Source organism: Seriola lalandi, unplaced genomic scaffold, assembly GCF_002814215.2.
Source record: "Seriola lalandi dorsalis isolate HSWRI2012SDOR001 ecotype SW California unplaced genomic scaffold, Sedor1 jcf7180002054470, whole genome shotgun sequence".
In the NCBI taxonomy this organism is placed as follows: Eukaryota; Metazoa; Chordata; class Actinopteri; order Carangiformes; family Carangidae; genus Seriola; species Seriola lalandi.
Window position 1 is genome coordinate 1,522,738 of NW_019525023.1, and position 23,671 is coordinate 1,546,408.

Sequence of the window (23,671 nt, forward strand, 5' to 3'; positions counted from 1 at the left end):
CTACCTGGAGTTACTTGTCTCTGCCAGCCTGTTGTTCATGATACCGAGGGCGCCAACCCCCCCAGAGAAACCATTATGGCGTGAGCTGCCGCAGACTGTCCTGGGATATCCGTTGGCCGACTCAGACAGCTGCTTCTGCATGAGGGCCAGCGACACCTTGTTGGAGGCTGCCAGGTCTTTCATAGAGATCATCTCCCCCGATAGTCTGCGCCCCTCAGTGTCACTGTCACAAGGTCCATCAGAGTCGGGCGGCTTGCCAAGCCGACCCTTGCGACGCTTGGAGCCCGGGCGGATGGCATTGCGTCTGCCCAGGAAGGCGTTGGCCTTATTGCAGCGCTGGCAAAACAAGCAGCTCATTTTCTCCAGCATCCAGTTGAGCACCTGCTTGATGACAATAGAGATGACGTTAAAGAGCGAGTAGATGCAACACACACCCATTAGCATGAAGAGGAAGTTGGCGACCCTGTAGAGGCTTTGGTATTCGTAAGCCGCGGTCTGGCTGCTGACGAAGTCCCCAAAGCCGATGGTGCTGAAGGTGACAAAGCAGAAGTAGAGCGAGTCCAAGTACGCCCAACCCTCCACGGGGGTGTACATGGCTGATGCACAGCAGGAGATAGTGATGGCTGACAGGCCGAGAATCAACATCACATGGTACACAGACGGCTTCCAGCCTGGGAGGGAGTAGGCTGAGAAATCATGGCGGATGCCTGGTGGAAGGATACCACTGTTCCTGATACGCCGCTCCCTCACAGCCTTCATCACCACGGCCAGCAGTGTGATGATGCGCTCCAGGAAAAGGTTAAAGAAGAGGATGGTGGCAGCACAGCCCAGAAGCCCGTAAAAGATCAGGAACACCTTGCCTGCAACTGTCACAGGTGTTGTCATCCCAAAACCTGCAGAGACAGAGGAGGTATATCAGACAGTTAGTCCCTTAAGTGAGGCCAAAAACAGATTTGAGATGTCTTCAGTTTCCTTACATAGGAAATCTCTGGTTTGAGACGAGGGAAGTGGTGCATGAAAGACAAAACAGCCTCAAATCCAAATGAGGGTTTTAAATGAGGCTTAAACCTTACTTGTAAACATTTGTGCCAGTAATGAAAAAATACATAAAAGCAGGGATTGAGTGGAGTGCATACAAGTAATATGCTGGATAATCATTTGTGCTGATGCTGATACAAGACTGTAAGCTTTCTCTGGAATATGAGTTAATGTAAAGTCATAGTAATGAGAGGATGATAAAAAGTGACTAAGGGATAATTAAAAAAAAAAATGTTTTGCACTGCAAATGAAGATGTGTGTGGTGAAGTGAGAGAGAATGAGGGGAGAATAGCAAAATGGGCCCAAAGGTGAAGCTGGTATTACAGTTATTAGAAGTATATTAGAAGTAGAACAAAATAAAAAACAATGTTTACCACCTGGAAGGACCTCTGTGCGGACCTTACATGATTCAAGAGAAGAGTAATATCAACAAGCTAACACTTCATATTTTACCGAACGTTATGAGCATTCATTCAGGAACTATAAATACTACTCTGACATACAGTGAGTTAGATGATATTTGGATTGTGGAAAATCACATGATATTGCAAGTACAGCCTGTATGTCTATATACAGTATTTGCTGTTATTGTTGCTGCTCGTGGGCCTTTAAAATCAAGGACATAGGGGCTATACTGAGGGGAGGAGAATGCCGGCAATAAGTTTAGGTAAGCCCTCTGAATATATATATATATATATTTTCAGTATTATGTGATTTGGCTTCCTGCTATCTTCTGATTTCTTAGTCAATTACATTGAGTGTTCAAGCTGAGGAAGGGGATATGAGGGAGAGGAGAGGAGAGGAGAGGATGTTTATGGATTCTGCTTCGTGTTGAAGGAGCACTTCTCAATCTCGAGGAGTGTCACAGATGCGGCTCTGGCTTTACAGCTGCAGCCCATAATGTTACATTTGCTGTTGAGTGTCTCAGTCTGAGTGCATTATTCTTTCCTGTGAGGTCAAGTAATAATATAAATTCTTCCAGCACTCCACTACCATCAAAGAGGAGGTGTAGCTATAAATGAAAGTCTGTACCAAATTTCATGCCAATCCATCCAATAGTTGTTGAAGCATTTCAGACCAACCGACTGTCAGTGGTGGACTGTCAGATTGTGTAATATAAATATTGTTGTTCTTTGTTGTCCCTTTCATAGTCTTGTGTCTGTGACCATTCTCCTATTTGCTGGGTCCACTTCCAGGTTGGGAAACTCTGGTTTGAATAATTGCTTGTATCAGCACAAAATGACAATGTTTAATGTAAAACATGTCATATGTAGAAAATACTTCATAGAGGCAGCAAGTGCACACATAAGCATCTGCTAGTACGAGACTAGTCACACATCTCCACTACATTTACCGGTGTTTGATTTTTCATGTGCAAATTCTCTGCTCTTATTTGTATGCACACATTCAGCACTCATTCTTCTATCCCAGAGCCAATGTGAGCACACACACACACACTTAAACACACACACGGTGTCGTGCCCCTTATCCACAGAACAGCAGATGGTATATTTGTCAACAAATAAAATCGTGCTGAAAGATCAAGCAGTTCACTTCCAGGCCAAGGTTAATTGATTCTTCCATCATGGCTATCCTCCATTTCAGTCTGCTCGGAGCATTAGGGCAGCGCTTTTCCCCCCTTTTCCACCAGCCCGACTGTAACCATCCTTGTCAGGTAATAAATGACATCAATATCTAGCCAATATGTCCTTTATGATACCCAAAATGGCTTTTTTGACCTTATCTCTCGCACTGAAAACCACTCTCATGAAGGTTTGCTGTTGACACGCCGGGTCATTTAGATCAACACTGATTGATACAGATTGTTTTTTAGAGACAAGTGGAAATATAACCCCACATGTCCACACAAGAACACACACCTTATGGCCTCACACACACACACACACACACACACACACACACACACACACACACACACACACACACACACAGAGATAGACTCCTGCAGGTTTTATACATTACATCAGACAGCAGATTATCTGGTTTTGTCAAAGATGGTGACATACAGTAGTTCACGTGAGGCGCCGTCGACCGTCGGCTTACTGGAAGGTGAGGGGCAGCGACTACCCAAATTAAGCCCTTCGGTGAAATCCTATTTTCCTGTTTCATAGTTAATTAATTAGCAGCCCAAGCCTGTGTAACCCAACTGGATCATAGGGAAAACAGATTACATCTTCTCAGCATGCGCAGAGACAGTCTTCTGCACCGTCTCTCATTACCAAGTAAATTACCTAAGAGAGGGAAAGACACCAGGCATCGATTCAGTGTAGCATTTCAGAGCCATTACTCCAGACTACTGTGTCAAGACGCATTAGGGAAAACAGAAAAATAATATAAAGGACAGGCGAGCTGAAACCAAAGATGTAAACACTGTGTGACATCATTCACAAAGGCTTCTTCATTTGTATGTTAAAACTCTTATATAAAGGCTACGACTGAAGTCACCAGTCCAGACCAGTGATCCTGCTGCTGACCTCAGTGAACACCTCAGTCTTTCCACTGTCACTGTCTTTCCACAGCCAGGACGACTCATTTAATTCAGCAGAACTTGATAAAGCAGGAAATCATATGTGTACTAATCCAATTCAATCAGAGCCCTGGGAGAGTATTTACCCATTAACATTAAATAAAGTATGCTCAACTCAAAATAGAAATTGATGTTATGCTCTAATGGCTAATGATGCTTAGACAGGTAATTACACACTAGGGATCTAACCAGAAGGAGAGTGATGGAAATGGTGCCATTAGAATCCATTAATTACCATTTGACAGTTTTAAGGGAAGAAGATGCTCTAATGGTTATCAAACTGCGGGGAAATGAAATGCGGGAAAGACCTAAATAGTCTGTTAGATGACTGTGGTGATTTCACTGTTTAGGTCCGTTTTCATCACCAGTGGTCGAGTTTAAATCACAAGTGCTCAGGAGCAATCGGAGAGCTGACACAATTTAGACTGAGCAGCTCCCATTAAAGACCAATGGTAAGTTACAATGGCTCATTAAGTCGTGTACTAAAGTCAGGACTTAAATAGCACAAATTACCCAGAGCGTTGCTAATAGAATTATTGATGGACTTCATGAATGCTCTGCATTTCATTTGCTACACTTAGTAGACCTCTCGCCTCCAAACAGTAATCAATCATTACAGTTTTGCACCAAAGAGCCACTCTGAGTGAAGGAGAACTGTACAAAATCTATAAAACTCAACAAGTATTTCATTATCTGGAGAGCCCATGGCACAAAGGAGCTCACAGTGGTCTATTAAATAATCTAAAGTGCACTGTTCAAACGCCCCTCAGCTCAGGGAGTGAAATTTGCCCTGGTAAGATGTTGAACTGTGTTATTCTACAGCAGGTCTTACTGTTCAAAAACATGACAAAGATTCCTCTTCAACGACCACATGTGTGTCTAAGTCACTTAATTGCAAGAGCTGAGTTTGAACTGTGAGAACTGAATGTGGAAGTATATACAGAGTTGAATTCTCAGTGAGGGTCACAAACTATTTCAGAGCAAATTAATTGAATTTAAAATGGTTCATTTAAAAAATAAAAAAATGCAGTTATTTAAGTTCAGCAGTTCAAATGCAGGACAGTTATCTTCATGTTTTGGTGTGGAAAGTTAACAGAGTGACAACACATAGGGTCCATCCTCCAGTAAACAAGTAATCACAGTAATTCACTCATTATATTTTGCGCTATCTTACAAATATAGTCAGTCTTTGAGTCTCGCCACATTAAAGGACAAGTTGTCAACTGAGTTACAATAAGTTCCCTGCGGAGCACCATTTTGCTCAGCGGATGTTATGATGATCCTTCGTGTATATTTTGGGATATTTTGTGTACAAAGTTAACGATCTGGTTTTGAAGCTGTCTGATTGGTGCTTGATAGAAGGCAGGTGTAGCGAGTAGACGTTTTGCAGGTGCAGATCATTATGGGAAGGTATTATGCTGTATTGCTTTTTTTACACACACAATCACACTTTTTTTCCAGTCCTATCCAGTTCTTCTACACCAACCTCTTGAGCATTGATCCACGTTGAAACGGGACATGCTGTCATGCAGTCTCCATTGGCACAAAGTTGGAAGCAAACTATTGTCTAAAATATACCATAAAAAAAGCCCCAAACCAGAAGAAGACATGTGGGAGATTGGAAGACCAAAGGTGGAAGTTTTTTTCTAAAATAGTGAAGGCAGATGATTCAGGTGTTACCATTAGTGATAGCGCTGTTTTAATCATCCAAATCGTCCATATTATATTCTATTTTTGACCCTCTCTGTTGTCTGAGTAAACCATGCCAAACCAGCTCTCTTTTAGGGCATTAAGACTAATTTGATCATCGAAATGAGTCACAAACAGATTCCACAATGTTATGTAAACTCCTTTTTTCTACTTGAGGTCTATAAACCTTAACACTGCAGGACATGATAAGGCCATGGTTCCTGTATCTGAATTCAGAGAGGCAAACACAGACAGATTCACTTAAGGGGTGGGAGAGAAGGGGGCATTGGTGGATAAAGGGGTGGAATGGGGAAGGGGGGAAATGTGCAGTGGGTAAAGTATCTACTTAGTTGTAATTAACCCCTGTCTTCTTTTTCTTCCTCCTCTTCTTTGGTTTCTTCTTTTTTCCCCCCTCTCATTCATTTACCTTCACTGATCTGTGTCTCCTCCTCCACCTCCTGTTCTCCATCTTTTTCCTGCTTTTGAATCTTGTTCTCCTCTTGCTTGTTTTGAATCTTGTTTTTCTCTGGCTCCATTTGATTTCAGTTTTTCTTCAGCTGCTTTTTTTAAATCTTGCTCTCCTCCAGCTCCTCCCCCTACACTTTCCTCCTCCAGCTTTCCTGTCTCAGAGTCAGCTCCTGTTGCCTCCAGTGTGTCACATCTGTTCTTCCACTGCTCTTCACTGTTCTTTAGCTCTGTGTTTTTCTGAACAAGCAAAGCCAGACAATCTATGTAGGCTTTGAAGCGACCCTGCCTTTTCCTGGTGATCCCTCTGAGGATCTTTTTGTCTGAGCTCCTCTTGGAACTGGCCTTTCCATGTGCCTCCGTCCAATTTTCACCAGGTGGACTTGCTCCTTTAGAGTCTTATTTTCTTCTTTGAGAGACTTTATCTCTGTGACTGCAGAGTAGAGGGCATCTGAGGCCCTGAACAGTGGGCCTGCTGTTCTTCTGCTGCAATGCACACATGTACTGCTGTGGCCTGGAAAGGGCAGAACTAAACTACTGTGGCATTACTGGATATGAGAAAATTGTGATGCATTATACATATGCATTATATATATATATATATATATATATATATATATATATACACACACAAACACACGCACATTGTACGACACACATATATGACAATGTATTGAAGCTTTAGATATAAATACCAGGCAAAAGTAGGCTGGCCTAGAGAGGCACAGGGCTGAAAAAGAAAGTTTCTCCAGGTCAAGAAAAGATCTCCCCTGGGTTCTTTGTCTGAGACACTGAGAGAGAAGTTGTACTTTGCAGTTGAAGCTCAACTTTCAACTGTAGTGTAGTTTCAGAGTTGTAGAACTTTCTGATACAGTTAATGCTGAAGTTACTGCAGGTAAAATTGTAGATGTGGATATAGATTGTTGCGGTTTGTGCAACAGATGACAATTTATTTTCTCCTGGTCCGCATCACCCCCAGTCGGTATCTTGTATTGCTACTTACACATCCTGGGCCCTAACTGTCAAAGACATTCAACAAATCAGTGTAGACAAAACCTCCAAAAGGTGTTAAGACTACCCAGGGGCCCTTGCTGTTGCCCATTTAACAACGCTGTAAAACTAGCCCATGATTGAACTGAAATGCTGGCTCCTGGGAAGTGAAGGAAGAAAGGTAAAAAGTAAATCTGAGATCACTGATTAATAGTATCTCAGTCTCACTCAAATGACACACTCAGTACATATCGTATGTCACAATTCTTTATGAATCATATTTATTGGAAGATGAAGAATAAAGATTTATGTTGAATTGAGTTTATGTTGAATATGTGTGTTTAAAAAACAAGTACATATATCAAACATCAGAGAATCAGATTCTCAAGTATCGATATCAGTTGATATTGGGTGGGCTTTAATTGCATACATAACCTATACATAAGGTCGACTCAGTGTTTACTGTTACTGAATACATATTCAAGCCAGTTTCAATTTCTTTAAGTTGATTTTCATAATAACACTTTTTACATATTTGCACACATAATGTTTGTTAATGGCCTGTAAACCTTCACCTCCAAAATATGTTTTTATTGTTAGTTCTCGAATGTTCAATTGTCACTGTGCAGAATGCAAAGAGGTTGATACTAAGGGACTATTTTCTGATTCAGGGGGAAAATTCCAATCTCAGTTTCATTTGAGCCATTTCTCAATGTGCACTCATGCAACTATTCGTAAGAGGATTTTTGTTGCTTTTTCAATCCTCAGAAGCTTTTGATAGTGTAAAGTATGATCTCCTTAGCTTCAAATTACTGAAATCTGGCATTGGTGGGGAATGTAATAAAGCTGTGAAAGCTCTCTATTGAGTCTCAGTTGCATGTGCAAATTAATGACTAAAACAGGTTGGCTGAAATTAAGCAGCAGGTGTTGGGGTGAGAGTTTGTGAAAGTTGGAACTTTTCTTTATGCAGATGTAGAAATAAAGATAAAACTCAGATCATGTATTACAGAGAAAAGCGGATACCTAAGTCTGTATTTCATATTGATTCAGTTCTTTTGTCATGTGGTTTTCATGGTTTTAGATGTTCATCTTACTTACTTTCCAATTTTGCACTGCATTGCACTGCAGGGACCTGGTGCTGTAGACAAACAAAAAGTGCAACAAAGAGCTATGTGTTGCTTTTTGGGGTTTGCATAACATGGTCCCAAAACTGTCCACATGTGGTGACATAGGAATGGAGTCATGATTAAACAAATTTTTCATTGAGATGTGTTGTTGTGTGTTCTCTCTAAATTCAGCTCACAGTATACAGTAGATATTCAGAAATTAGTTGCCTTGTTGTGTCACTTATTTTAAATATCTGCTACTTGAAAAAAATGTAATGAAAAATGTTCAGAAGAAGAAATGCTTTTATGCCATTTTTTTTTAGTCCCAGAGAAGGACAAAAGGTGTATGCGCAGATTAATTGTGTCACTAGAAGCTGAATTTGAATCATTTATAATTGTGATCTTGAATTGCTCAACTTGAATAATTGCATTAAAGGAGCTAGCTGGTTAGCATGCTAACTTCAGTATAGGAAAGTGGTGATAGAAGTGATAGAAATAGAAGCAAAACAAGAGTTGCTTTCCACCACTGGAGACAGCTCTTGGCAAGTAAATGAATGATATTTGATGCTTCAATTGTAACGTTTCGTCTCAGACTGGTAAAAATACAGATTATCAGACACCACATCACCAGAGGACACATCCGACAGACGACATGGCAGATAGGATACCTTGTTGAGTTGTCAGTTTAAAAGAAAGTAGTCTTTTTAATACTTGATATGTGTAGAAGAGTTATTCTTGTTCACCCTGGAGTTTATGGTTTATTTGCTCGGGTCCCGCTTGACACATTTTACAAAACAAAATATCCTGATAAAGGCATATTGATTCAGTTTACTGGAAAATAGCCTCACAAGGCCAACCATCAGAAAGCCGAGCACATTTCATGTGAGAGAAGTCTGCATTAAATGTGAGCTGACAATTGAGAGAATACAAGGACAGTCAGAAATAATCTGCAAAAGCTAAAGAAGTACACAGTGCAGCAGAAATATACAATAGAGCCAGCCAGAGTGGGCAAATGCTCCTAATGGACATGAGAAAAAAGACTAACGAAAAGCACTCACAGCCATGTTTATGTGTTTGGCGCAAGGACATGTACTGTACTGTATTCACTTGTCTCTCTAAGTAGCAATGAGTCTGAAGGTCACTGTGTATCCTCGAGGACAACATCCCCCCACACAGCTCCCTGCAGGCCTGAAAACGGACCCAAAGACTCATTATGTGACTGTTTTGAAAACCGAAAATCCAATCTCTGCCTCCTATTGCCTCCCCATGTCCCCAATTAATGAGCTTAAAAACAAGCTCCCAGTCAAACCAACTGAGTCCCACTGGTGGGAATAGTCGTAAATTGGCCTGATAAGAGCAGCAGCAGAAAACGCCACGCACACCCGTCCCTCTGATGACTGTATTTCGGTGACGAACAGGAAATCATTAGTCACGGGGTGGCGTGGCGGGGGGCTGCAGAGAGGACAGAGGGCCGAGGAAGCAGCAACATGGCCAGACCCAAGACATCATCACCACGCCATCTGCTGAGGAGCTGCCAGGATAACTGGCAGACTGGGTAATAATAGGAACATTCACACTATGCTGAGAGGTCTACAAAAAGCAGATGAAAGAATAGATCACCTACTGTACATGCCAAGTCTAGTTAGAGATCTGTGCGCTGCATGCCCAAATTAAATAAAGGCTACAAAAATACTAACAAAACACACAAAGCCCACACACACTGCAATATATTCTAAGGGGCCCTGAAGCAAAACAATGTGGCTTTGAATTTCAAACCCAGCTCACCCACACACACAGTAAAGGCGATACATTAATGTTCTGCATGTCAAAGCATTGATAATGAGTGTTTTGTGCTATACATGGCTGTGCAATAATTAGAAATAATGGACTGAGGGGATCATAATGAAATATTGTATATAGCTAAGAGTCATTAAAGCTGGTCGATACGGATATAAATTATCAGAGCAGCAGCTCAGATGGATACACACTGTTAGAAGTAACAAGGTAAAGCAAACCTGGTCAATCAGACACTTTCTGATTTTGTGATTCGTTTTGCACCTTCTTCACTGAATCGGGCGATTCGTGTTTTAAATTGTATCTCACTGGCAAAGAGAGCGAGGAGGATTGATGAGTCCACCGTTGCCCGTATTGATTTATTGTCAAAAAAATATGCTGCACTGACTTTGGATCTGCACCAACATTTATTCTTTCGTTTCTTCATTTTTTGATTTATTTTACATCTTCACAGAAAAAAAAATAATGTGAGTTAATATGTGGTTTTGCATAGAAAAGAAGACAGGGCCTAAATAAGTAAAATTAAGATTAAAAGTCATGAGGCTTCAGGGGAACAGAGACTCTGTCCTTTCATTCGACTGAGGAGTCATTCTCTCGACAGATTAACAGCTTCTCCCTGATGGATCTAAGAGCTATGTCCTTGTGTTTCCTATTATCTTGTATTGTATGCACAGTCAATGTTTGAATAAAGGCGTAGCTACATAAGGCCCTCTTGTATTATTCCCCAAAGTCAACACACCTGTTCAGATGAAGCTGTTGAAACACTATCTCCCCCTCAGATCAGTGTGATAAGCCTCCATGTTCACCATAATAGATCATACAGATCATACAGGATCATGGTAACGCTACATTACATGTACTATATGTCTGTGGCTTCTTCAGTTTTGGAGGCATCTCACATGAAAACAGTCAGATCAGATGCCGGCCGGGAATGAATGCTTGAGGTTTTGCAGATTTTCGATTTAATAGTTTTTCATTAACACTAATGTGAAATCACAAGTCCTTGAAATTTAAGGCAGGGCTAAAGCCTGATTCCTGTCAGGGACTGCTAAGTTACTGACAACTGCAAAAATGATCTTGGATCATAGACAGAGAAACCACAGCAAGGTGCCTCAGAGAAATGATGAGACAATGCTCTATTGCTCATAATTAAATGACGTTTTACTTTCTATTAACAGAGAGGGCCCGCTACGAGTCTGAGGCCGTCTGACTCGAAGGCAAAGGCTGTCGGCCTGGAAGTAACGGAATAATATGTGAATGCTGGCATAAGGATGAAATATATGCCACGCATCCGGCTCTGTATGATCCTGGTGTTTTCCATGGATACTAGCGGATTCAGTGAGAAGCTCACATGGTTTTACTGAAAGAACATTATTCTCTAAGGATCAGAAGCGCTGTTTCCTCTAATTCAAACACATTACATGGAAATATTGCAGGAGCGGCTCACACTACACGTATACAGTTACCTATTTTTAACCAGCTCTGTTGTTCGGATTGCATGTAATTTCTCTCCATAGTAGATGTACTATAACTGTGTAACATGCAATATCTCCCAACAATATGCAGCCCATGACCTCAAGCTCCAGGGATGACACAGTACTCTGTCAATTCTTTTATCTAGTAATCTAATCATCGTGATGAACCATGTCACTGATTCAAGGTCACACTCAAAATTCATGTGTGCCTCTTCTCTCATGAGTTCCACTGTTTTTGTGTTTGGGAGATTTTTTGAGTAATCTCAAATCTGACAACCAATCCATCTATTTTACATTTCATACTATTCCAGTGTGTTTGCATTTAGCCATTTGGAAAATGCACTATCGCAGCATGTCCTCCTGTCTCTCTCTCTCTCTCTCTCTCTCTCTCTCTCTGCTCTCATACAAGCAGCCCCTCCTTCACACAAAGAGACAGATGGACGGCTGACAAATCACGCTTTTTGCCAACTTGCTGTTATCTTATTAACATTGATAACTATTTATATACATGACCCCAAGATGCAGATAAATGTTCCGCCGGTGAAGAAGTGGATTGCAATGCAGGCTTTCTGTAACATGGCGGCATTTTACCACCGCAAGTGTGTGTCTGCTTTTACTGCCTTGAAAAGGTGCCAACCGTCCAAAAGTTTCTACAGACGGACTTTTCTTGTTATGGGGAAAGTTTAAAATCTCACAGCTGCAAGTCAGCATTGATATCAGCACCAGTACAAATTGGGTTGTCAGTGGAACTGATGATGGTCAAACTATTAACATCATGAAAAAATTTTAAAATGTTGATGGAAAGCAGGTCAGAGTACTGCGCAGTGCAAAGAGCACAAAGAGTTTATCCTGTCTTTGCCTTGCCAGTGCAAAGAGCAGAATCAGTGAAATGCTAATCAGTTTGAGGAGGAGGAAGCCCAGCAAATCTGCTGTGTCCTCTAAAATGATCTTGGAATCACTCGGCCATGATGATTTGAGTCTGTGAGTTACTGTATGTGGGCGAGTGCACGCCTTAGCAAGTCAGGGTAGATTTATGACCCACTGTGACACTTCGAGCGCAGAGGTGTATATAGCTATTCTGTAGAGCAGCAGTGAACTAAGATGAATCCTCTGCTTCTCCGTAAGTTTGCCTTACACACACAGGATGAATCATGATCACTTTGACGGCCCCTTCAGTTTTTATCTAGTTTTATAATCAGGTTGAAATTTTATTTGTCTACTAATACTTTGGTTTATGGCTAAATACCTGCAAAACGAAATTCCCCTCGGCTCAGCTATTCTTTGCGTTTGTCGGTAACTAGCAAATGTTCGCATAACATACTAAACTAACATGGTGAACATGGACATTATTCCTGCTTAACATCGGCATGATAGCATTTCCACTGTTGGCACATTAGCGTGATGACATTAGCATCTAGCTCAAAGCATCGGTGTTCCTATAGCCTCACAGAAGCGCTAATGTGGCTGTAGACTTGACTGTAGAAAAAAGAGAAGTGTACTACAGTTATTATTGGTTATTTCCAATATTTGGAAATTTACTTCAATTGTAAAACACATTTTCGCATCACAAGCTGTTTCCAGGCGTTGTGGAGTCCCACTGCATGTGTGAAAAAAAGTTGTATAAAGCTGTTTGCGAGCGACACCTTTCACATAATGCATTGTAATTTTTTCCAGTGTTATCATGAAAATATTGATTAGTGCAGCTTTAAGGCAGAAATTGCATTACACAACCAACTAGACACAAAGACACAGTCTTATGGATCTCCTGTGCAGAAGTGGAGCAATTCAGCTCCATTAACTCATTGGGATTGGGGACAGACTTGTTGTGGACTGCACACAATCTAAAGAGACCCCCACCACCACCACCATGCAGTTCATACCGTACATTTCCTCTGAGACTGGGATTTCACAGACCAGCCCAGCAGGAGATCTAAAGAGAAGAGAGGAGGAAAAGACAGCAGCAGACACTAGGTAGAGAATAGAGAGTCACACTGACCCGCCTCAGATGGTTTTGTAAAGTGATCTTCATCTCATTATAAAAATGTACCCCTTGTGCAATATGAGCAGCTTCTATTGTGTAACACAATAACACTGTTGTCCCACAGATACACACAGTATAAGGTGAACGGGAGATTACAAACGACTTAATGAATGAATCCAAATAAATTAGTGTGCTGTGGTAGTTATGAGCATAGGAGTAAAGTCGTTAGATTTGAGATTGATGCGAGACAGGAGTCAACAATGTGTGGGACAGTCTAGCAACAGTGCTGACGTGAGAGACAGAAGGCAAGAAAAAGTCTGAAACATCGCTGTGCACCAGTGAATCTGCTCTCACAGATTGCGAGACTTTCCCACCCACCTCCTGAAAGCACATTCATAACATACACAGTAGCAACAACACAGATGGTTTTGTCCCAGCGAGGCAGCAACGAGCAGTTAATCTAAATAAGAACACCACATCAAAACAAAAACAAAGACTGCCTTCAGGAATCCACTTCAGTCTATTATGTGACATTTCACAATACCTAAATGCCAAATGCACGCTCCGCCAGTCTGGGGTGACATTGTCTTGTAACCTCAGAGACACGTGAATTACAAGGCGCAGTACCGTACAGTACAAAGAACAAATTTGGTTTGCGGTTCTCCATCAGACACGGTGGCCCTGGTCAGACAGGCGTGTAATAGTCGCACAAACCTCACAAGTAGACATCAATGAGACCCTGCAGCCAAATCAGCACCTTTTAAATTGGCACAAGAATACGAGGAGGATAACACTCACTAACCCACCGGGTAGAACTGTTCACTCACACTGCTGAGTACTAACCGTGGGAGTGGACATGGGTAATCTCAATTTTTCTAAATCTTTCCATCATGACATAAACAAGCTTGTAGTCATCTTGAGTCAACACCATTACGATTTCATTATCACAACATACTTGTTTTAGGAACTGAATGTAATGTCACAATGCGTTTGTGTCCAGTTATTACTTTTTGATCACAGCAAATCAACTCTTTTTATATATGATTACAAGATAATTCATTTGAAATACCTAAAATACAAAACCTGAGAAATAATTATATGCATGTCACAAGAACAGTAATCTGTAGTCTCCCTGCTGAACACGTAACATCTGTTTCTCAGACACTATATGGTGTTCAGTCTCACTACATTGGGCAGGGTGCATCTTCACATAGTCTTCCACAGGGTGATTTGCCTGATGTAGAGCTATAAGATTAAACCAAACTTTGCACATAAATCTGACATCCCAAACACAGCCGGACAAAAAAAAAATAGTCCAAGTCTGCAAAGTTGGATGAATTATGCACTTAGGCACTGGCTGGGCATTGAATTTAAAACCTTAATACGCAATATTTCAAAGTGACTCGCCCTCATTGTAAAAAAAAAAAAACATGCAAATAGACCAAACACAAACAAATTCGGGAAACATCTTCATCTATTTGACAAAACATGTGCTGTAAAGGCTTACAACCCAAACAAATACACAAACGCGCTTACAAATACTCACAGCGGAAGAGTTTCACGCCATGGTGGCTCACCTGGTAGAGCATGTGCCATGATGGCGTAGTTCTAACTGCAGGGGCCTGGGTCCGAGTACAATCCACGGCCCTTTGATGCATATCATCCCCCCGCTCTCTCTCTCTCTTTCGCTATCTGAATTAAGCCAAAAAATAACTAGTGATGAACTCGGCTGGTACGCACTTGCATACTTATTGCTCAATGCTTTTAACGTCAAAAGTCACAAGATACTGAACAACAAGTGCGTCCCAGCCAGGTTCATCGCTTTTTAGTGTCCCCTGGAAAAACTTCCGTTGTGTTGTCATTATTTGCAGCACGTGTTAACAAAGTGATGAAGATGTTTTCTGAATTTGTTAAGTGTTTTGTCAATTTGCATAATGTATTCTTAGTTTGCACTGCATGAGCTCTCAGGGCCACCGTAGATGAAGGATCTGGCATTGTCTGCTCGCATTCATCTTGTAATTTACTGCCATCTTGGGGCCAAAGAAGGCCATTGTCTCTGGAAGCTAGGTTGACTACTCGGTGCTGCGTCTATTGTTTTTTGTCATTTTCATGGGCGTGGTCGCGTTCCGTTGACAAAGGCTGGGGCTTCTCAAGCAGAGAGGGGAGAAGCATTTTGTTGGACGTTTGCACATGTGCATTGAAAATAAACCTGGGATCTTTGACGGGTGACTAGCTACAACTAGCCACACACAAGTGTGCTTGTCAAGCTGTGCGTTATAAAATTACTACGTCTTTTCTTCCTTAGCATTAAGAGGTAGCAGTAGCAAGTAAACAAGGAACTTTTGGTCTCCACTAAATCCTGAGAAAAAAAAGTCAGGTCTCTAGCTGCTAAATGCTCTGTGTTTGCCAGCTAGTCACTAACTTTGTTTGACTGTTGTTTGGTGCTGGGCAGGTAGTAGACAGGGTGAGAGTGAACAAAAAGAGCAAAGTTGTGGGCTGTAAAACCACTCTGATGCAACACTACAAACATGCAACACCTCTTTTACAGTGTCAACCTAAACTATACATAATCGCATAAGCTGATGTCATAAGACTAATGAGGCTACTTTGGTTTAAGGATCACATTTCAGTCAGTGGTCTGTGATGCCTGTCCTGGTGAGGGAAGAGCGCTCTGTCATGTTGCTGCAGCACAGTACAAGGGTTTAGCAGGATTTCATCTTCTCTTAACTCCACCCACCTCTGGCATTTCTCCTCATTTTGCACGTTGTGGACTGCATTGAGGTTAAATCAGGCCTCATTAAAGAGAAGAACTGCATGCGTGTCTGTTTTCTGCTGTTTGTTAAACTGTCCTATTTGGCTGGTTTGCCTTTGTGACTTCTCTGAGTGGGTGGATATGAGTGTGATGGAGCTAGAAGCTGCAGTGGCTGCCAGGGGCAAGAAGAGACAGGACAGAGTCTATATCCCCAGCAATAAATAGCCCAGAACACAATCCAAACCTGCGGCAGATTATCATGTGGAAAACTGCCAAACAACTAACTGTCAACTTAGTACACTTGATTTTCAGACAAGTATCACCCTATTAGCACTTCAAAACTGACAAACTATTTCTCCAAATTGTCATTGTGGCAACTTACGAGATGTATAGGCCCACAAACAGTCACAGAGTGCTGTCCTAATTGGCCGTCATTAGCTATCAATCGGCCTTGAGGGTTATGAATAACTTTTGTTATTAATAGAAGTTCTGTTTACAGAGCAGACTCCATTCCCTCTGTAATGAGACTGCAGACAGTAAAGCTGTGTCTGAGTATGTAGGGCAGGACAACACAACCAAGTTGGATGCCGACAAAAACAAACTCTTCAAACCAGTGTGTCAACAAGATCAAACAAAGGGGGAAAAAAAACAAGAGTCTACAGCCGTGCTAGCGGCTCTGAGAGGCTGTACTTCAGCACAGAAGTGTTTTGAAGTATATGCTAGCATCAACATGCTAACGTGCACAAAATAAAGAATATTATAGGAACTGGGAACTGGATTGAAAGAAGGCGCCCATTAACTTGCATGAAAACTGTTTGCAGAGCACAAAAGCCTCTGGGTTTGTTTCCATGCTACGCAGCCCACTGCTCCTGTGCATTAGTGTTTTCACATGTTCCCACACACCCACTACACTACACAAGACGATAAGGTCACGCAAAGAAAGATAGCTTTTCTAGAACTATGAAACCAGACTGAAAACTAATAATTGACCTTGTCTGCAGCTCCAGGTGCTCTGTGAAAAGTTTCGCATAGGTCTCTTTTATAATGGTGGTCTATGGGGAAAATACTTCTTGAGCTGCAGGGTATTTTTTCATTGCAATACCATGAGTGGCCACTGGGCTAAACCGGCATCAATTTATTGCTCTATTTGCTAATATATATATATATATATATATATATATATATATATATATGTATACATATACATATATAAGCCCTCTAAGTACTCAGAAAAACTGGAAATTTTCGAAATCTACAGTTTTATGACAACATCTGCCGAGTGACAGCACGATGTGATATGGTCAGAAGTTCCTCAGAGCTGCGAGTGATCTTAATTTAATATTTTTTTCAGGAAAAAACTGTAATCAACTTGAGAACAAACATTACATAGCTGTATTGTTTGTATACGTTTTCATATTTAAGAAAAAGTTGCTATCCTATTCATTATGTTTCCCGTAATATTTCCTGAAATTGAGCAACGACACACCAAGTGCAGCAGTAATGGCCAGTGAACCTGGCTGAAACACTGTGCCTCAAGTGGCCACAGCTTCACTTTCATTCTTCAAAGCGATATTGTGGAGGCACATCAAGGGGACCAAAGTGTCACTGCTGATTTGAAGCTTTTGCCACAGCAGAGTCAGATGTGGGAAGTGTTTGGGAGGAGTGTGCTGAACGCGCAGGGGGATGCCGCTCTGATAAAGAGTTGTGTGGGGAGGCCCCCAAATCCCTTTTATATCACCAGCTCACAAGCATGCAGAAAAAGTAGCACAGAAGCCCAAGGGGTGGGGGGAGTGGAGATCAAAGCCAGATGGAAATCCAGACAGAAATACATGTGTGCAAATGAAAAAGACAAATACTGTAGAGAAAATCTCAACATCACCCTTTTTTCCCCGAAGCAGCTGAGTCAGTTTATATGATCTGCTTGCTGGGAGAAGACTGCGCTGCTGCATGACAAGTGAAGCACAAAGGATTTCAACCTACCACAGATATGTACACAAGCACAGCTGCAGCTCTGCGTTTGTGCACCTATATATGTGAGAGCAGTAGACAGCGGATGAGCCAGTGAACTTTTCCTGCAGGTCTGAAGTAAATAAAGTTCTGACAGGTTCTCTGCTCATGTGGATCCAATTCTCGCTGTGCAACCACACACACAGTCATTAGTTTTCCTTATCACTCCACTCCCTACAGTTTTCAATTAATAGGAGGCGCCGGGGGTATCACAGTGTATATATGTGTCTTTGTGTGTTGAGGGCAAGGTCAGAGATAGACAGCTGCTGTCAGATCAAATTATTACCTGGAGTGTGTTCATTTGCTCGTTCATCCATTCACACTCACTCCCTCACTGTATACTGTGGGACCTCTCTAGCAATCGGGGAGGGGGGGGGCATAGAGTGAGCTTCGGAGCCATCAGGCATGCAGTGCACCACACCACTGGCCCCCGGGATACCCTGCGAGGGACACTTGCTCTTTTCTGACCTATTGCATGGCAAATGTTAAACGAGGGGGAGCAGACGGGGCTTCTCATTGACATTCCTGTTGGTTTGAATGGAAATGTAGCAAAAAAGACTGCACCCATGGGTGCTGTCCTATAGCCAGGGATGAGTGTGCCATTCCAAATGGCAGGCCAGTCAGATGTCACCCCCATTGCCAAAGTCCCTCACAGCCAAAATGTAACACATGACTAGGAAAAAAACAAAAAAACAAAAATGTTAATCTGTTATTCTGTACATAAGCCAGAGGAAAGAAAGCAGCCTGGAGGGAAGGCAGCTCCAGTGCTTTAGACACCCAGACTGTCTGTAATGATATGATTATTTACCACACAGAAGCCACTTTAATGTTAACCATTCTCCAACATATTTGTCTTGAATGTGGCTTCATCAGGTCATGAGGTCCCACATTTAACCATTATTTAGACTCATTCCTTCTAAAATAAAAGACCTGTCTTAATGGTGTGAACTGGGCATTCTTGGAGTTTATTTTTATAAGGCTGCTTGTGGGCTTGGCTACATGGAATAATGCATGTTTTTCAACAAGTATTTAGAGGACACCATTGCTGATACCAAATGGACACAAAGGTCAGGAAAATCAGTGAATGCTGCATAGATCACCCACCTATAGTCGACACCACAGTTCCAACAAAATAAAAAGCCCCTGTAAAATCCCATCGTGGCCTCAGAGCATCAGCCCGGATCCCGGCGGCGATGGCAGCCTCGTACTCCCGCAGGAAGGAGTTGAGGTCTTGCAGGCTGATGTTGAAGGTCTCGCTGAAGTTGAGGAGCGTCCCGTTCCAGCGGCCGTGAGCCCGCAGCTCCGAGGGCCTCTCTATGGCCGAGAAGACCGCAGCGCCGCACAGCAGGTACAGTATGATGAGGACGGCGAGCAGCACGAAGCGGCCGTTGTCCTCGTTGAAGTGCAGGGAGCGGCAGCCTTGCAGTCGCTGGCCAGGCATCATCCAAATTTCAGCACCACTTGCGCGTCGGACAGCGACAAGCTCCACATCAGAGACGGCATTCACTCGTTTGCAGGTTTCCTCTGGAAGTCACTGTCCTGCTCTCTCACTGCACTTCTACAGGCAACATTTGCTCTAGTTAGCCCACCACGTTGTCTCATTGTAGTTGTGAAGTGATATTATCTGTGGCTGAAAGACAGGGGTGGTGGGGGGTGGGGGGGTTAAAAAAAAGGCTCCACTTGTGGATGTAAGTCTGCAGGTCCGCAACAGAGTTCATGAGAAAAGCAGTCGGCGCATAGTTTCATGATGGATACATCTTCTCTTACAGTTGTGCCAATGCAGTTAGTGTGAAGTAGACTGCAGCTTAAATCCAAGCAGACGCGCTTCTTTGTGCAAATGCAAGCAGTGGTAGTAGGCTGGTAGTAGTATCCTCTGGGTGCCCTGCACCAAAATGTTTCTCCACAAAAGACCACAGTTACAGATGCATGTGTCGCAGGAAAAGCCCGTTCCCGTGCTCACATAAAGTCATTTCTCCTCAGCCTTGCTTGTTCTAGGGAAGTGCGGAGCTGCAGCCTTCATGTAGATGTTGCATCCTCTCAGCGCTTATGGTGAGAGGAGTCAGCGCTGTGAATCAGGACAGCAGAGCAAACAAGACGTTTTGGTTGTGCAGTTGGGTAAAAAAAAAAGAAAAGAGAATCCCCGTGCGTCCTTACTTGAGGTAGTCCTCAGAAAACAGAGGGATTTAGATTTTCACTTGAGTGCAGCCGTGTTACCTTGTGTCATGCGCACTGAGGGCACTCTACTCACTGGAAACCCCGTTACTCACTTTCTGCACCGTGGGTACTAATGTACAATCCAAAGGTACACTCCCGAGCTCAGCTGCTTGAAAAGTTTCTGAAAGCTTCAACACGGGGTCAAAAACACAATAAATAAAAAATAATGCTGATCGAAAATGAATAAATAGTCAGTGACGTTGGCAGAAGTCTATTTAGATTAGATCCTGTTGTAAAACAAAAAGCAACAGTGTAAAAAAATATCATTAGACGTAAAAGCCATTCACTTAAGTATTATCAGCAAATTATACTTAAAATCTTAATAGTAAATGTGCAGAATGGCTCCTGTTGGATTTATATTCTATTATTTTTATAATGGATTATCGTTACAGATATAAACGTGTAATAGCCTATGTAACGTTGTGGCTCACAGGTTGAGCTAATTTCAATTGTCTGATACTTATGAGCAATTTGAATAATCTAACCAATGCATCCTATTTGAGGCGATGATTATTTTAATTTCCATTGATTTTCGCGATGATCTTTCAGTTTAATCAATGAACTGGTTGATCTATTAGATGTAAAAAAAAAAAATCTAACTTAATGGAAAAGGCCCATTGCAGCGACCTACAGTGTAAAACCGAAGGATATTCAGTTTGCAGTGATATAGAAAAAGGGGGGAGACACTGAACTGAGAAATAGAAGAATACAGTAGCAGAAAATGAAAAATATTTGAGTAAACGCACTCTCACATTACTTTCCACCACTGGAAATTAGCAAGTAAACCAGAACACAATCTACTGAGCATGTCCTAAGCATTTTGTGTGTGTGACTGTTGCACATGTGCTTCCCCAGTAACATTAAGAAAATGGTTGAAGACAGTGAGACATGATCTCACCCTGCTGTCACTGTCTCACTTGATTTAAATTAATAACGACCCACTCTGCTCCTGCTTTTTAGACCCAGGAGAAGACTAATCGGTGAGATGGAGACTTTTGCAAAGCACTGATACTTTTTGGGGAGTTCTGTGCCAAGATTTAAATTAACAAAAAGATAACAGAGGCATTGTCACGTTATCCGGCAGATGAGGACTTCCTATTCACAATCTTCTGAATAATAGGACACAGATGACTGGATTCTTACAAGGCACACAACAAGGCTCAAATGACCGCTCAGGGAGGAAAAAGAGGAGCAATATCCCTTTGAGTTGGTGGATACACAGTGGGGATTCTAACAAAATCAATGAACCTGGAGCTGCTGATCCATAAAAATACCCATGAAACTATCGACTGATGCCTGAAAAAGACACGTTATCCAACTGAAGAGGAAGCTGTAATTCTGTGTCACAAAACTGTCACTTTAGAGTCCAGACATGGTGTTTAGTTGATGTAAAATAAAGAATAGTTAGTTTAATAGTATTCCACAAATGCCCAAGCAAGAGTGAAACTTTAGGAGAGAAGACACCAAAGCCCAAAACTGTGTCCACATTGCAGTGACAGGCAGTAGCCGTTTTTCTGAGGACAAGACAGTGGGCTTGCTTAAGGCTGCTGTATTGATTATGCTTTTTAATCTAGCTAATTGGCTTACAAATATCAAGGCAGACTGCAGAACAAGGGCAAACTCAGCACAGTTATCTCTGCTACACACTGACTGTCCTTGTCAATTTTAATGCTTCTTTAGCATCCATAAGCAGACTACACACTTAATAATAACACGATAACAAATGGTATGTAGTTGTGAACAAATATTAAGGCATTTATCAGTGTTTTTTTAAAAGATTCATTCTAAAATAGCTGTAATCATTTGGAGTAATGTGTTATTAGTTATTACACGTCATAATTCACAATAGCCGAAAACTGCAGAGAAGTGTCCTGTGATCTGTCTGTGAAAGTTCTCATTCGTCCAGGTCATTGTTATCTCTTTCTCAAATTAAATCGAAGGCAACTGGACTTGTATTTGTCTGTGGAAGACGTTTCGCCTCTTATCCAAGCGGCTTCATCTTGGGTTGGCTGTCCTGTGATGTTTTTGAGGCTAAAGTTTATTAAAGGAACCTTATGCTGTGTGCAGCCACTGTGGTCACAAGATAATGCAAAAGTATGGTGTAACAGTATAGCACAAGTAGAGGAGTCATAAATATGGTAAACTGACTCAATTTACAATAAAACTTATCTAAAATGTGTTAATATTTACTACCATTAGCCCTCATAAGCCGATGGTTATACCAGACCAAATGAGTCTGTAGCTGTAAAACTCCTGAGTGTAAAGCAAGGTTGTGCTTTATTGAAACTGAAACATGACATTGAAATTTTATTAGTGAGATGAAGAATGGGTCATTGCTTATTTCTAAAGCCGCACAGTCTATCTTTAAAGGTGTTTAGAGCGTTAAAAGAAAAATAAATTATACTTGCATGCCATAATTCCCTTTAGATGATAAGCTCAGATGCAGCCGCCATTTTACAGTAGTACGGGTTAAGTGTTAAAAGGCAAACACTCTCCAGCTGTAGCTAAGCAGACACCTTAACTGGCCTATTACGGGAGATGCAGAGGGCATGTGGGAAAGACAGAGGAGAGACAATCCTTCACAGTGCAGCTACGAGGGCTCCTGCAGTGAATAAAGATGAGGAGACAAGGGAGGACACACATCCTCTTACAGTGAGAAATGAAACGGGGAGGGAAGCAAGTGAGGGATTTCCTCTCACCCCGCTGTGGAAGAGCTTCTCCCAATGATTGAGAACATATGGTCAAATCAATCATTTTGTCATTCTCAAAGCACAACACACAGGGCCACTTAATGGGTAAATGTCATCTGATGCATCCCGTACGTTCTAGCCTGTAAGGTTGACGTGAGTGGTAAAGAGCACATACGACAGTTTTGTAAAGAGTGAGCACATATTGATTTAAATCTGGGATGACACGACCAATTTGCCTAACAGTCCTCCTGAGATTTGAGAAGTCCCCTTCAGAAACCTAATTTGTCATGGGACCCTGAGAGCGAATGATGTAGTGGAGCAACACCTGCACACTGTGTCAAGGTTCAGTACATTTGTGTCCATAATTGGTTTATTTCGCACATATAATTCAAATATAGAAAAGAATCAAAATGAAGTACATAAAACAAGCCAAAAAGTGGAAATCCCATCGTCACCTAGTAGCTCAGCCCATAGTGCTGATCTCACTGCACAAGCTGAAACGCTGTTTACTGTATCTCTGCAGCTTTAAAATGACATCTTTGTCTGTCAATAGGAAATGTACTTTTATGCCAAAAAAATAATGTGTATAAGTAAAAGCAATATGCAGAATTTAAGCTGCATGTAGCTGTTTGTCAGTCTCCCATTATGAATCAGAGGTTTTCTTTTTAAAGAAACCCCTGTTGTAATCTCTGACACAAGTTCAAGTCAATCAGTACGTCTGTCACACAACTTTAATCCAGTTCTTTTGTGCTTGTGCGATTTTGTGTGCGTGTGTCTGCATGCATTTTCTTAAAATGAAAACCATTTCCCCACACTTCCCGCCCAGAAGGATTTGCCATCAAGAATCCAATTAGATTTACAGTCCAACGACAATAGTTCTCCTAGAAAATCCTGCAAAGGTAAATTATTTGGGGGTGGGGGG

The 23,671-nt window shown here is 41.8% G+C and overlaps 1 protein-coding gene and 1 pseudogene across 1 annotated transcript; both read right to left on the reverse strand.

Moving 5' to 3' along the window:
* On the reverse strand, positions 1-5,811 carry LOC111659026 (potassium channel, subfamily K, member 12). Its single transcript, XM_087175490.1, has 2 exons — positions 5,703-5,811; positions 1-893 (listed from the first exon to the last, which is right to left on the reverse strand). The coding sequence occupies exons 1-2, from the start codon at positions 5,809-5,811 to the stop codon at positions 1-3; spliced, it is 1,002 nt and encodes a 333-aa protein (XP_087031616.1).
* Positions 5,812-18,941: 13,130 nt separating this feature from the next.
* On the reverse strand, positions 18,942-19,286 carry LOC147818809 (potassium channel subfamily K member 12 pseudogene; annotated as a pseudogene).
* Positions 19,287-23,671: the final 4,385 nt, after the last annotated feature.